General features: G+C 59.2%; 1 protein-coding gene across 1 annotated transcript; it reads left to right on the top strand.

The window, feature by feature from the left end:
• Positions 1-33: 33 nt before the first annotated feature.
• Positions 34-15,112, top strand: MAP3K11 (mitogen-activated protein kinase kinase kinase 11). Its single transcript, XM_034645046.1, is given in 11 exon segments — positions 34-1,362; positions 5,786-5,966; positions 6,162-6,310; positions 6,416-6,591; positions 6,719-6,962; positions 7,462-7,575; positions 8,103-8,238; positions 8,326-8,417; positions 13,360-13,562; positions 13,564-13,651; positions 14,248-15,112. Coding segments are annotated over 11 exon segments (2,460 nt in total). The 5' UTR covers positions 34-623; the 3' UTR covers positions 14,586-15,112.
• Positions 15,113-15,143: the final 31 nt, after the last annotated feature.

The following is a 15,143-nucleotide window of genomic DNA, read 5'->3' as shown; positions in this document are numbered from 1 at the left end:
CGCCGGCAGCCTCTGGGAGGGGAGCAGTGCTACCCGCCCGCGTCATCTGATGCTGTTTCCTGCAGGAGGGAGAAGAGCGGAAAAAAGTGAAACTCCACCCTCCACCTCTGCCTCCCGCCCCCGGGGCCAAAGTACAAAGGGAGGAGGAAGAAGGGAACGGGGTTGGAGCCATCGGGCTGAGGGAGCCGGGCTGGGAAGCAGCAGCTCGGCCCAACTAGGGACACTCCAGCCACCCCCTGCGCAAAAAAGACCCAGCGGAGTCCAGGCACTGCCCCCTTGCTGGCCCTACCTTGCCCTTGGCGAGTGCCGGAGCCAACCTTCCAGGACTGCTCTGGGACTGAGGGACGTTTGGGGCCCTCCAAGCTGGCCATGGTGAGACGTCGGAGGCCCTGGGGTCCCACCCCCAGAGCCTGACCACACTGCCCTGGGTGGCCCTCTAGAAGCCCGAGATGCGGGGGGCCGGGAGTCAATACTCCTGGCTCCCCAGAGAGGTTTGGGTCTGGGGCTGAGGGCCGGGGCCCGGATGCCCAGGTTCCGGGACTAGGGCCTCGGCAGCCAGCAGGGGTGGGGACCAGGGGCACCCAGGGAAGGAACCCCGCTTGCCCCAATATCGGCTCCCAGCCATGGAGCCCTTGAAGAACCTCTTTCTCAAGAGCCCGCTGGGGTCATGGAACGGCAGTGGCAGTGGGGGCGGTGGGGGCAGCGGGGGAGGCTGGCCAGAGGGGTCCCCGAAGACAGCAGCTTATGCCAACCCTGTGTGGACAGCCCTGTTTGACTACGAGCCCAATGGGCAGGACGAACTGGCCCTGAGGAAGGGCGACCGGGTGGAGGTGCTGTCCCGGGATGCAGCTATCTCAGGCGATGAGGGCTGGTGGGCGGGCCAGGTGGGCGGCCAGGTGGGCATCTTTCCATCCAACTATGTGTCTCGGGGCGGTGGCCCGCCCCCCTGCGAGGTGGCCAGCTTCCAAGAGCTGCGGCTGGAGGAGGTGATCGGCATCGGTGGCTTCGGCAAGGTCTACCGCGGCAGCTGGCGAGGTGAGCTGGTGGCTGTGAAGGCAGCTCGCCAGGACCCCGATGAGGACATCAGTGTGACAGCTGAGAGCGTGCGCCAGGAGGCCCGGCTTTTCGCCATGCTGGCACACCCCAACATCATTGCCCTCAAGGCCGTGTGCCTGGAGGAGCCCAACCTGTGCTTGGTGATGGAGTACGCGGCCGGGGGCCCCCTGAGCCGTGCCCTGGCTGGGAGGCGTGTGCCCCCCCACGTGCTGGTCAACTGGGCTGTGCAAATTGCCCGTGGGATGCACTACCTGCACTGTGAGGCCCTGGTGCCCGTCATCCACCGAGACCTCAAGTCCAACAACAGTGAGTTTTGGGGAGCATGGTTGGAGGGCGGTATGGCCCAAGCACACACCTGCCAACTCTCAGCTGAGCCACCTGGGGATCTACTAGAGACAGGAGCTCCTGCCCTAGGGGAGTCCAGTTGACTTGGGGTGCCATGGGCCCACGCTGGCCCCAAAGCAGGAGACCCAGGCACCAAACAGTCCTTCATGCCCCAGCCTCAGAAGTCCTTGACCCCAGCTCCCAGCTGTCAGGTTAGAAAATTGGGATCTCCTAGGTGAGCCCTAAGCATCCTGCCTAACTGTGGGCACCAGTTCAAGGAAGGAGAGCTCTGGATGCTGGCACTAGAAAGTTCACCCTTGTGCTGTTGATGCTCTGCTCTTGGGGTAGAAAGCTCCTCCAGAACAGAGATCTTGGAGAGGAAACCCCCCAAACCCCCCACCCACCCCGGGTGGTCAAGGCTGGGGACAGGGCTGGAATTCTGGCCCCGCCCATACCCCTGACTGCGTGACCTTTAGGTGGTTATTTCAACTCAGAGCCTCAATTTTAGACTCTGTAAAAAGGGAGCAACCAGGAGGGTGAAATGGTGTAAGGGGCCGGGCAAGCCTGGCGGCTTCTGCCTAGCACACAGTGGGTCTCCAGCCGTGCAGATGAACATTTGAGGGCTGGATCACTGAGAGGGCCTTGTCTGGAATTAGCACTTGGGGTGGGTGTGGTGGGGCTAAGGGAGACTTAAGCAGTAAGGTACTCCCTCTCCAGCCATTTTAGGCCCAACGCACTGCCCAGCATGGGCCCAAGACAAGCGAATGACAGGTTCAGAGGGCTTCCTGGAGCAGACAAGCTTCACACCAGGCCAAAAGCAGGCAGCGTTCAGAGAAGCATCCAGTTGGATGTTTGGTCAGGGCCTGGCCAGAGCAAAGGCAAAGAGGCAGGACCCAGCACCGCGTATCCTGCCCCCCAGTAGCGGGGACACAGGGCTGGGGCTGATGGAGTATTGGAGAGACATGGGCAGCTCTTGGGGGGCAGTGAGCATGGGTGTTTTGGACCACCTGGCCTGGGCTGACCACATACAAGTGGCTTGTGGGGACCAGAACACCGGGACCCGGTAATAGCAGAGTCCTTGCCAGGCCTGGAGGGGTTGAAGGAGGCCAGCCAGCCACCCCACCTACTCCTCTCATCCAGTGGGGCACTTCCCACTGCTCGGTCTCTCTCCTTGACCCTAGCCCTCCAGGGACCCCCACTCCCTGCTCCAACCCAAGGGAGATTCCCTGAAGGCCTTGGGGGAGGGGACTCCCTTCTTCTGTTTTTCCTCCAGTTTTCTTTCCAGAGAAAATGGAACAATAGCCCAGGCCCCTGCTCCCCACCCTCCCCACTGCTTCCTGCGTTTCCTGCTGCCCCTGAGCCGGCTTCCTGCCCCTGCTCCAGCCTCTGCTCCCTCCCCAGCCCAGCTGCCTGCAGGGGAGGAAAGAGCCAAGGGTGGGGGGGTGGTCTGTGGGAGAGGAAGGAGCCAGGGATTACATTCCCCCCCCCTTCCCCTGTTCCTCTCCCAGAGTATGGGTGGTGGTGAAGGGCAGGCAAGGTGCCCTCAGCCTCTCTGAGCCTGGCCTCCCACCTCGAAGACCCCAGTCCTAGGCCTGGGGTGCTGTCTGCGGGATGGTGGGGTGAGTCCCTGGGCTGGGGGGGGCACAGGCAGGAAACAATGGCGTGATTTTCCTGGACAATGGGGGCCTTGTGAGGAAGCCTGGCGGGGAGTGGAGGGGGAATTCTCTGGGCCCACGAGTCACAGGACTGACCAGCCAGCCCAGCCTGGGTCTGACCTCCCCCAATTCTCCCCTAAAGGACTCCCCCCAGTTGGAGACCTGGCCCAGGCCTTCCAGAAAGGAGAAGTAGGGACCATGGGAGGGAAGCGGAAGCCACTCCCTGGCCCCACAGAGGCCAGCCTGGGGAGGGGGCTGGGGACCAGGGCCCTTTCAGAGGCCAGAGAGCCCTAAGTGGGGACTGAGAGCTTGGGATCTCCAGCCGCCTCTTCTCCAGATGGCATCTGACCACCCCTTCCCCAAGGTCTATGTCAGACCGCAGAAAAGCAGCTTGGGTTGGGACAAATTCAAGGCGCGCTTGGAAAAAAGCAGGGGATGCGGAGGTGAGAATGAGGCTTCAAAGGTGTCGAGCCAAGTTGGGGGTGGGAGGTGACACGCCACCAGGACAAAGAAGTCCCAAGACTTTGGATGAGAGGCTGCCTGTCTCTGGGCCTCAGATTACCTGATGGAAAAAGGGGAGGCTGGCCTCCCAGCCAAAGATGCTGGTGCAGAAAGTGCTTCAATGGTCTGTGAGGTACAAGTAGCTGGAGACCTGACCGGCTGGCCTTCAAGAGGATGGGTGGGGTCATGTCACCACAGGAGACGGGAGTCCCTCTCCAGCCTCAACACATAGACCCCTCTGACTGGTCCCACTCCAGCCACCTGCCCCCACCCTGTCGCGGTTCTACCTTGGACTGAACCCATGTAGCGTTTACTGAATGCTCCAGGTCTGGGCCTCCTGCAGCCAGGCCAGAGCCTGTTGCAAAGCGGGGACTACCTCGCGACAGGACAGCAAGGAGCGTCAACACGAGATGATAGAGGCCTAATCTTTAGAACAGCTGATGCTCTTTAGGACACTCGTGCTAGATGTCCCACCGTGTGCAAAGGATTTAAAAAGTGTGACCTTGTTGGGGGTATCTGGGTGGCTCAGTCGGTTGAGCATCCAATCTCTGCTCAGGTCTTGATCTCAGAGTTGTGAGTTCAAGCCCCATGTTGGGCTCCACAGCGTGGAGCCTACTTAAAAAAAAAAAAAAAGGTCTTAAAAAAAGGTATGATCTTGTTAAATACTTACGGCAGCCCTCTGCGGTGGGTTTCGTGGTCATCCTTAGCTTTGTTAACTGTTCAGGACTGAGCCCCAGTCTGGCTCCAGAAGAGGGAGGGGGTGGATGGCAGGCCCGTTTTCTGAATTAGGAGAAATTGCAGGCAGATTTGCCGGGCACAGTGGGCTGATGAAGGTGGTTTTTGAGGGCCCTTGGGCATCAGATAGGGCGGTGATGGGCAGCTGAACTGGCTTCTGGCCTAGAGCTCCAAATGTGGGAGAGGCCAAGGGGGAGGGGGCAGTGGGCCCTTGGGAGAGGCCAAGACAGCCTGGGGGCAGGGGGCAGAGGTTGACCAGAGGCCAGGCTCTGGGGACTACTGCCACTGAAAAGACCGAGAATAGGGGGCGGCCCTAAGAAAACATCACAAGCAGGCAGAGGCCCCAGATTCAAAGACAGAAGGGAGGGAGTGGACAGCAATGCCGGATGCCCCCACAAGGCCCAGAGAGCTTGGCCAGCGGCGGGATCAGGGGTTAGGGCTTTACGCCTGGAAGAGTGAATACCTGCTTCTGCCACTTCCTCTGAGAAATCCTCCCTTTTGCCAGGCGGGGTTAGGTGCCCACCCCTCTGCCCCACCCCCGGTACCCTAAGCTGCCCCCAGAATGGTGCCATCACCCTGCATGGGAGAGCAGAGAGGTGTGTGTGCCCAGAAATGACATACATGCAGAAAGGCAGTTGGCTTGGATGTCGCTTCTCTACAATCACTTGGATGTCACTTTCAAACCCTTGATGATTCTATGACTTTATCATCTTTCTGTTCCTCAAAACCTTCTCTCATTTGAGCCATGTTTGTCCTGATGAGATATGCAAGTTGCTGCTTCTCCTCTCTGTACAGAGTATGGTGGGCCCACTTGGGTCAGCACCACGAGCCCCTGCCAAATCTGACCATCCACTCCCACATTTGTCCCAAGCTCCTCCTTTCTGGCCAAGAACCTTCACTTCTTGGACCCCCTTGTTCTTCACATCCAGCTGCATCAGTAGACATCTTTGGTTGGAGTCTCTCTCTCTCCCATGGGAATGGCTGTACTAGCCAAGAGGGGATATGGGCACCAGGGCCTGCTGGGTTTCCTTTCTCAGTAAGGGATTCTCTCCTGCTCCCCATCCCAAGGGAGGACCTAATTCACATGTTGCCTTAGCAACATGAGGAGATACAGGGTTTCTCTTCAATGCGGCATTAGGGAAAAGTTAGAACACTGGCTTTAGAACTACACAGACCAGGTTGAAATCTGTTCTTTATTTGCATATGATCTCGGCAAATCATTTCTCTGCCCAGTTTCCTTTCTGTAAAATGGGGATGGTGATGTGTACCTCAGAGATTGTTTGGGGAGCACTAGAGCTGAGCATAAATGCCTGGCCTCAAGGAGCCCCTCCGTAAACGTTTCCCAGCATTGCTATTTTTGTCTGATTCTACCCCAGCTCTCCAGAGCAAGGTCACCTCTGTGCTCCCAGTACCTCGCCAGCATGACTGGCCAGATGACGGTTGGCTCCTAGCTCCTCCCTTGTCCCCGCGACCTGAGCGTGGAGCACCCACAATCCTGCCCCCCTCTTCCCCAGTTCTGCTGCTGCAGCCCATTGAAGGCGATGACATGGACCACAAGACCTTGAAGATCACTGACTTCGGCCTGGCCCGGGAGTGGCACAAAACCACACAAATGAGTGCTGCGGGCACGTACGCCTGGATGGCTCCTGAGGTTATCAAGGCCTCCACCTTCTCCAAGGGCAGCGATGTCTGGAGGTGAGGCCTGGGTGGAGACTGGACAAGGCCGTCTGTGGGGCTGAAGAGAGCAGAGGTGGCTGCTGAAATCTAGGGCTGGGCAGAGAGGCAAGGCCCAGGGGGAGGGACCCAAATCATTTGGTTCCTAGTTGCTCTGGGGTGAAATAGCAATGAGTAAGCAGAGGAGGGGACACAGACCCTTTGTCTTGCCCACAGTTTTGGGGTGCTGCTGTGGGAGTTGCTGACTGGGGAGGTGCCCTATCGTGGCATCGACTGCCTTGCTGTAGCCTACGGAGTAGCCGTCAACAAGCTCACGCTGCCCATCCCGTCCACCTGCCCTGAGCCCTTCGCACAGCTCATGGCAGGTAAGCGGAAGGGGCTGGAGGGTGAGGGGCAGAGCTCCTTGGCACAAGACCCGTCCACCCACAGACCCCTTCTCATTCTGTCCCCCCTCCACTCCGTGTCCCCAGACTGCTGGGCGCAGGACCCCCACCGCAGGCCCGACTTTGCCTCCATCCTGCAGCAGCTGGAGGCGCTAGAGGCGCAAGTCCTGCGGGAAATGCCCCGGGACTCCTTCCATTCCATGCAGGAAGGCTGGAAGCGAGAGATCCAAGGCCTCTTCGACGAGCTGCGGGCCAAGGAAAAGGTGGGGGTCACGGGATTGGAAAAAGACACCGGGAAGTGCCCTCCCCGGTCTCCTTGAGGCAGAGAGCGGGGGTCGGCGCTAGGGTCCGTACTGGGCTGACCCCACTGCCTTCACTGTCTGGGCACAGGAACTTCTGAGCCGCGAGGAGGAGCTGACCCGCGCGGCGCGTGAGCAGCGGTCACAGGCGGAGCAGCTGCGGCGGCGCGAGCACCTGCTGGCTCAGTGGGAGCTGGAGGTGTTCGAGCGCGAGCTAACGCTGCTGCTGCAGCAGGTGGACCGCGAGCGGCCGCACGTTCGCCGCCGCCGCGGCACCTTCAAGCGCAGCAAGCTCCGAGCGCGGGACGGCGGCGAGCGCATCAGCATGCCCCTAGGTAAGGGGCGGGGCCCAGCGTGCCGCCCAGCCGTTGGCTGAGTGAGCGGAGGGGCGGGGACAGGCTTGTGCTGGCCACACTGGGATTGGTCGGGGATGTTGGTGGGTGGGCCTGCGAGCGGAAGGTTGGAAGGGGTGGGGTCCGGAGCGCTATTTTCGTGTGTGGGCGGGTTCTGGCGGAAATATTTGCATGGCGCCCGGGGAGGGGCGGGGCTCATGAAAGTTCTGGTAAGGCCTTGGGGACCGCGCGGTTTTCCTCCCGGGAATCTCCGACTCCGCCTGACTTCTTCAGATGGTAGAGTCCAGGCCGTCCTTCTTTCTTACCGAGAGCCTGGTGGGGCTCAGGAAGGCAGTGATACCAGCCCCAGTCACCCAGCCACCGTGCCAAGCCCAGTCCCTGCACTGCCTTCGTGGCCTGGGAGCCGGCTGACGGCCCTAAGGGTTGGAATCCTGGCTCTGGTTCACCACAAACCTGCACCCTGCTTTCCCCCCAACCTCAGACTTCAAACACCGCATCACTGTGCAGGCCTCACCTGGCCTGGATCGGAGGAGAAACGTCTTCGAGGTCGGAGCTGGGGATTCGCCCACCTTCCCCCGGTTCCGAGCGATCCAGTGTAAGAAACCTCTCCTCCTGCAAAACCTCCCCTATGGCCCCTTATCTAACTTGTCAAGCCTTATCTTAGGAGGTGGATTCCACCTACTGTCTCCTCTTCTAACTCCCCGCACCCAGGCTCCCTCCCATGTCTGTCTAGACTGGTATCTCTGAGTTCTCCGGGCAGCATTCATTTTATCTAAGTTTTATAGATGACAAAAGTGAAAAAAGTAACTTGTCAAATGTCACCCAGCTAATGAGGGGCAGGGCCAGAATTCAAACCCAGGAAGTTTGGCACAGTGTGCTTACTACTAAGCACGAATGCCAGCTGGAAGGACTAGATGACATGCCCCACCCCACTGCTAGCCCCAGGACCCAGACACACCTACCTCGTCTCAGTTCTGTTCAGATTCTCTGTGGCCCAAAGCTCACCCTCCGAATAGTATGGGTTCCAGCCTGATCCCCCTTCCTCTCAGAAGTTGTCCCTGGTGCCTGACTCATGATGGGCCTCTTGATCTCAGCTCAGACTCCCCGGTTTTCCTCCTACAGTGGAGCCTGCAGAGCCAGGCCAAGCATGGGGCCGCCAGTCCCCCCGACGTCTGGAGGACTCAAGCAATGGAGAGCGGCGAGCATGCTGGGCCTGGGGTCCCAGTTCCCCCAAGCCTGGGGAAGCCCAGAATGGGAGGTGAGTGCCTGAGTGCCCCCACCCCACCATCATCTTCCTCCCAATAGTCCTGAGATTCATGAAGCCCAACTCCCCTCCCCTCCCCAGGAGAAGGTCCCGCTTGGACGAAGCCGCGTGGTACCTGGATTCAGATGACTCGTCCTCCTTGGGATCTCCTTCCACACCCCCAATGCTCAATGGTGAGTGGCCTTGTCTACCCCCCAGCAGACTCTTTTTTTTTTTTTTTTAAGATTTTATTTATTTATTTGACAGAGATAGAGACAGCCAACGAGAGAGGGAACACAAGCAGGGGGAGTGGGAGAGGAAGAAGCAGGCTCAGAGCAGAGGAGCCTGATGTGGGGCTCGATCCCATAACGCCAGGATCACGCCCTGAGCCGAAGGCAGACGCTTAACCGCTGTGCCACCCAGGCGCCCCCCCCCCAGCAGACTCTTGCTGCACTCCTATGGGTACTATGGGGAGAACCACAAGAAGTTAACTGCAGGGCAGGCCGTTCTTAGAGCCCACATCTGACCTATAGGTCCACCACTGAGCCAGGTACAGCCCAGCCTTCAGGGGGCCCAGCGTGTAGTCCTCTTGTTCAGGCCTGGCCTACAAGAGGGCTCGGTCCTGGCCAGTGATAGCTGCTGTGCCTCAGTAGGCTGTAGGGAGAGAAGACTGGGACTGGTACTCCCCATTTGGGACCCAAATTTGAAACGCTGCCATGCGTCCTGGAGCCAGGCAGGTGGCTGCCACACTGTGCTTCTCAGAGCCCCTTCTGGGGATCCTGTAGGTAGAGAAGAGAGTAAGAAAGCTAAGCCGGGGTGGGAAGCGAGGGAATCCAGGGTCTGCTTTTGCTGCATCTGGGGTAGTTCTGAGCTTTCCTGTCTCCATGAGCCTAGCAGCAGTTAGCAGGCGTCAGGTCTCCCCTCTGAGCAACAACCCGGTGAGGGACGTGCTATTATTATTGCCATTTTAGAGATGAGAAAATTGAGGCTCTGAGAGAGAAAGTAACCTACCTAGGGCCCTCAGCGAAGGATTTGAACTCAGAGAGGCTTAGAAGCTTTCACTTGAAGCAAGGGTTGGGCACATGCACACTGCTTGGGAAGCTAGGGGGTTGGGCAGAGAGCAGGGCTCCTGTGTCGGAGGGATAAGGATTCAGCTCAGGGTTGGCCAGGGGTGGAAAGGTGCATCTTCCTTGCCTCTGGTTCCCGTCAGAGCCCCTGTCACCCCACCCAGCACATCCCTCCCACCATTATTGAGTTACATTTGACAGTAGTAACAATGGGTAACGTTTACTGGGTCCCTCCTATGTGCCAGGCAATGCTGTGAGGTGGCTGTTATTATTAGTACTGGCTTACAGAGCACAGAGAGGATAAGTGGTTTGACGTAGAGCACACAGCAGAACGGAGATTTGAACCCAGGTCTGACTCCAGAGGTAGGACCCTGGTCCCTCATCTGCTGCACCATTCTCTGCTCCAGAAACCGCTTGGATTCACCTGCTCGAGAATATACCAAGCTAGAAGGGCCAATAGAGAACTTAAAGTCCTGTCAGCCCAGGTGTGTAGGTTGACGCAGCCCCTACCATGTTCTGCAGAGCCCTCTGGCCCTGCCTGTCCCAAGCAAGCAGGAGTTAGGGACACAAGGGCCTGAACCCCGTCCTCCTCAAGCTTGCGCCTTATCTGGAAGGATCTTACTTGCCCCAGCCCAGCTGCTGGCTGAGGACTTGGTTTCCCGAGCGCAAGCGCACACTCCAGTGGCCATCTTGGGCCCAGGAAAGTATATGACCTTGACCTCTCAGCCACCCACAGAGCCAGAAGGCTGGCTGAGAATCAGAGAAGACCCTGTGAGATCGCCCCAGGCATAGGCCATACTACTGGGGAATGGGTTGCAGCGGGTTGCCGGCTGGTGGATGAAGTCGGCCTGCACTGACTGAACAGCCCTTCTGAGCCTCATGCCCCAGGGGTTCTGGTTCAGGTTCAGCATGAAGCATGTTGTCCTGGAGCCACTAACGACCACGTGGCACATCCTCGCTGTGAGGCCCCACGGAAGTGATTCCACCTTCATCTCTGGGTCAAGGATGGTTGTACTGCCTTACCCTAAACCACGGGATGCCAGGTCCTTGTGCTCGGAAGCTTAGAGGCAAATTCAAGGAACTCCTTGCTGAATTACCTGGAGCAAGGCCCTTACCTCTTGGAATCCTGGGTTTCTCAGGCCATTGACCGAAGGAATATCTTTACACTTTCATTTTGTGTACTGACTGACTTCTGTCTCCCCTTAGCTCTGTCTCATTTCTCCTGCTGGTTTGAAACATCTTTGTCCCCTTCTGCTTAATATCATTATAACGGTCCGTTTCTTCACCTCTGAAGTGGTGTAGTCACTCTCACCTTGTGTGATTGTTGCAAGGGTTGTAAGAGTAGACTCTTCCATCGACAATGCATTTTTTTTTTTAAAGATTTTATTTATTTATTTGACAGAGGTAGAGACAGCCAGCGAGAGAGGGAACACAAGCAGGGGGAGTGGGAGAGGAAGAAGCAGGCTCACAGGGGAGGAGCCCGATGTGGGGGCTCGATCCCAGAACGCCGGGATCACGCCCTGAGCTGAAGGCAGACGCCCAACCGCTGTGCCACCCAGGCGCCCCGACAATGCATTTTATGAGCCAGCCATCGACATGTTAGAAATGAGGCCTGCCCTGGCCTGGGGGCGGGCCTAGTCTGGTGGTCGGGGCGGCCCACACAGGAAGTGGCTGTGTCAGGCCTGAGGTGAGCCCCACCTGCTCCGGGGAGGAGGGCTTCCGGGAAGGCTTCGAAAAGATGAAAAAACTCGTTTTCCCCTAGGTGCTACCAGCTCCGCCCCTGACACCCCATGTGTGGTTCACATTCAGTCCTGACACAGGCTGGCTGGGGTTAGCATCACACCCCCAGGTTAAGGGCTCAGTCCCACCGGGCCGCCCCCGCACCCCCACCCCCCCGCAGACTCCAGTCCCAAGTCCCGCTTGTCCCCTGTGCTTCTGACCAACCAGCTCTAAATCGGAGGTTCCCGTGACCTCCTGCTCAGGTCTGATCATTTGCTACAGCGGTCACGGAACTCGGGAAAACTGTACACTTCCTAGATTATCAGTTAATGATGTAGATGGAGAACGGCCAGAGGGAAGAGCTGCGTAGGGCCAGGCATGTGGGAAGGGGCGTGGGGCTTCAGTACCCCCTCTGGGGGCGCCGTTCTCCTAGCACCTCCGGGTGCTCAGCAAGCTGGACGCTCTCCGAACCCTTTGGCCGGGGTCCTGATGGGGCCTTCATTATGTGGACGTGATCGATTGATTAAATCATTGGCTGTTGGTGTAGACCCCAATCTCCAGCTCTCTAGTCACATGGTTCATGCCCCCAGCAACTGGACCCCATCCTTAACGGGCTTTCCAGAAGTGACCTCGTTAATCGGAACTTAAATGTGATTAAAAGGGGCTGGTTAGGAAGAGCAGAAAATGCTCCTTTTACTTCTGTCAGTCAATCCCTAGGAAGATCTGAGAGTTTGAGGAGTTCTGTGCCAAGAATGAGGTGGAGACCCAATGTATATTTCTTTTTGTAATTAACAGCATCACAGCTTCACAGAGGGGGTGTTCTTTCACCTAGTTCTTAGATGGAAAATAAGGGATCACAGAAAGCCAGGGTGGGAAGAGTGTGCTGGGCAGAGGGAACAGTGTGTGCGCAGGCACCGGGCTTCCCACACCCGAGGGAGAGGAAGCCTGGCTGGAACTCGGAGAGGAGTTGAGAGCCAGGGAGTTGCAGGCCTCAGGCAGCAGGTGGGGGCCTGGCCTTCATACTCTGGGTCTGTGGGGCCCAGCCCCGTCGCTGCAGATGTTGGTTGAGTGAATGAGTGGGTGAAGCTGGAAAAGCAGGCAGGAGCCAGTTCAGGAAGGGCCTGGAAATGAGGAATTTAGCCAATTCGCATTTTGGAAGGCAGGGACCTGGGTAAGAGGGGATAGGTGAGAGACTGGGTAAGGGTTGTAGTTGAGAAAAGGGACCCTAAACTGAGTCCTGGCAGTAAAAGCTCAATTTCCCCAGCATTGCATCTCTTCCTCTGGACACCCAGCCCCATGTCCCACTCCAGGCTTGGCCCAATGTGGGTGGAGTGAGGGAAGGCTTTGAAAGCCCAGCCAAGGAGCTTGGACTCTATCTTAGTGGTAATGGAGAGCCATGGCAGGTTCTAGAGCCAGAGAGACAAAATTGGGCTTTGAGGAAGCTATCACAGGGCCAAGGACCTTACCACCACCACCACCTTCTCAATGTCCGGTTGCCCAGACTCACCCCTGGTGGTCTAGAATGGAGTCAGGCCAACCTTAGGCCCATAGGTAGGACACTGATGTCCTGAAATGGAGCAGTCTGGTTGCGAAGTGGTGGAGAGTGAAGGCTCTATTGCCTCCACCTGGAGTGAGGCCATCTCCAGCCCTCACTGGCTGTGCTGCCTTAGACACACCCTTAACCTCTCTGAGCCTGGATCCCCTGGGGCATGAGGATCAGATAACATAATGCCCCTAGATCCCTGAGCTCAGGCCTGACACAAACAACTGACCACTTGAGTGTCAGTTTACTCATTTCTAGAATAGGGACAGTGATGCGTGCCTCTTGGGGCTGTTGTGGACATTGAAATTGATCTGTGTGCCCTGTACAAGCTACTAGTGGAGTCGGGGCAGGCGGGCAGAAGGACTGGGGCTGACCAGCCAGGAAGGAGGTGGGCACAGGGCGCAGGTCCCAGCCCTGTCCCTGGAGCCCTGCAGGTGCCCCTAGCTGGCTATTAAGGCCACTGAAGTCAGCTGGGATCTGGCCTCAGGACCCACCCCCAGTGCCCATCTCCGGGCTCCAGGGCGCCTGACTGCCTCCCAGGCTTTGCTCCTGCTAGCGGCTCATCCTGCGCTGCCCTCCCATACCCGCCCCTTCTGAAAGGCGTGCGTGTGTGTGTGTGTGTGTGTGTGTGTGTGTGTGGTGTGATGGGGGAGGCTCGGTGGGTAGGCAGGAACTGGATGGGGGAGTAATGGAGTCAGGCAAGACGTTGGTGGGGAGCAGAACTCAGTCCTTGTTCCAGGGCCACTGAGGGGTCCCCGTGGCCCCCCGTCCGAAGACGGCCTAACGTGTGCCCGCCCCCGCTGCCAGGTAACCCCCCGCGGCCGAGCCCGGAGCCCGAGGAGCCTCGGCGGCCAGGCCCGGCGGAGCGCGGCAGCGGCTCGGGGACGCCCAAGCTGAGCGCGCTGCACACCACGTCCCCCGCCGAGCCGCCCCCCTCCCAGCTCATCCGCTTCTCCCCCAAGACCCCCGACGCCCCCGCCTCCCCGTTGAGCCCGGATGCCCCCGGCCCGCCCCACCCCTGCGCCCCTGCTGCTGGAGCTGGGGGTCCCCGTGGGCCAGCTGTCAGCCAAGAGCCCCCGGCGCGAGGAGGAGAGGCGTGGTGAGTGGCCCGAAGCTGGCCTGCTGGGGGCGGGGGAGGGGGAGAGGAGGGGCTGCTGGGGGCCTGCCGGGCAGTAGGACTGGGGCACACCTGTAGGGAACTGAGTTCCAAGTTCAGCCACCCGGTGGTGAGGGATGGGGTGGGGCCCGGCCAGGCGGGTTGTGAAATAATAGGAATAATCATCGGGCGGTAGCGAACGCCTACTGGTTGCTAACTCGCGCCAGGTTCTGTTCCTGCTGCCGCAGAGAGATTGTCTCACTTAACCACCCCAGCGACCCTGTGAGCAAGGTGCTCCTGTTACACCCAGGTTCTAGATGAGGAAGCTTAAGGCACAGAGAGATCAAAGGACTCAAGGCTCCCACCAGTAAATGGCGGAGCTGGGATCCTAGCCCAGGCCCGGCCACCCAGAGGTCTTGCTCTTAACCACTGCGTGGTTAAACAGAGGCACTGCAGAGCAGAAAGGGCCACAGACGTTCTGAGTCAAGCAGCTCCCTGTGCAGGTGGGAAAGCTGAGGCCCAGAGCCAGGCAGGGCCTCCTGTGGACGCCCACAATTTGGTGGCTGCCTGACCCTGTGCCCCCTCCCCCCACTTCCTAGGAAGTACTGTCTCACCCCCACCAGGGATATCACGCTCTGCTCCTGGCACCCCTGGCACCCCGCGCTCACCGCCCCTGGGCCTCATCAGCCGACCCAGGCCCTCGCCCCTTCGCAGCCGCATCGACCCGTGGAGCTTCGTGTCAGCCGGGCCACGGCCTTCGCCTTTGTCCTCTCCACAGCCTGCGCCCCGAAGGGCACCCTGGACCTTGTTCCCAGACTCGGACCCCTTCTGGGACTCTCCACCTGCCAACCCCTTCCGGGGGGGCCCTCAGGACTGCAGGGCACAGACCAAAGACATAGGTGCCCAGGCCCCGTGGGCGCCAGAGGCAGGGCCCTGAGTGGGCCGGGCTGCTCTCCCGCGCCCCAGCTGCCCTAGAAGAGCCACAGTATACACTGGAACAGGAGCCGCGCCAGCCTCTGTAGCTGCCTCGGTTTCCCCAAGGGACCCTACCCCCTTTGGGGGTCAGGAACACTACACTGCACAGGAAGCCTTCACACTGGATGGGGGGCCTACACCCCCCACACACCTGCAACCTGTGGGTCCCCCAACTTACCTGCCCCATTGGGGCCCAACACTGTACCCAGGTGGTTGGGAGGACCAGAGCCTGTCTCAGGGAATTGCCCCCAGGGGTGGTGCAGGAAGGAGGGGAAGTGCAGGGGAGAGGGGCCAGCCTCAGCTGTCACCAGCACTTTTGACCAAGCCCTACCACTGTGGCCCCTGCCAGGGCTTGATGCCTGGACCCCCCCACCCCGGGGGTCATCTGGGGCCAGGACTCTCTGGTGCCTTCCTGCTGCCCTGGCCAGGGTTGGGGCCTCGGCCTCGGGATCCAATGAAGCCAAATAAACTCCCCAAGCTGCCCCCCAAGCATTGCCTGTCACCTTTTTGGAGGTATCCG

This window comes from Ailuropoda melanoleuca, chromosome 16 (assembly GCF_002007445.2).
Source record: "Ailuropoda melanoleuca isolate Jingjing chromosome 16, ASM200744v2, whole genome shotgun sequence".
Classification (NCBI taxonomy): Eukaryota; Metazoa; Chordata; class Mammalia; order Carnivora; family Ursidae; genus Ailuropoda; species Ailuropoda melanoleuca.
This window is presented reverse-complemented; position numbering and strand designations above follow the sequence as displayed.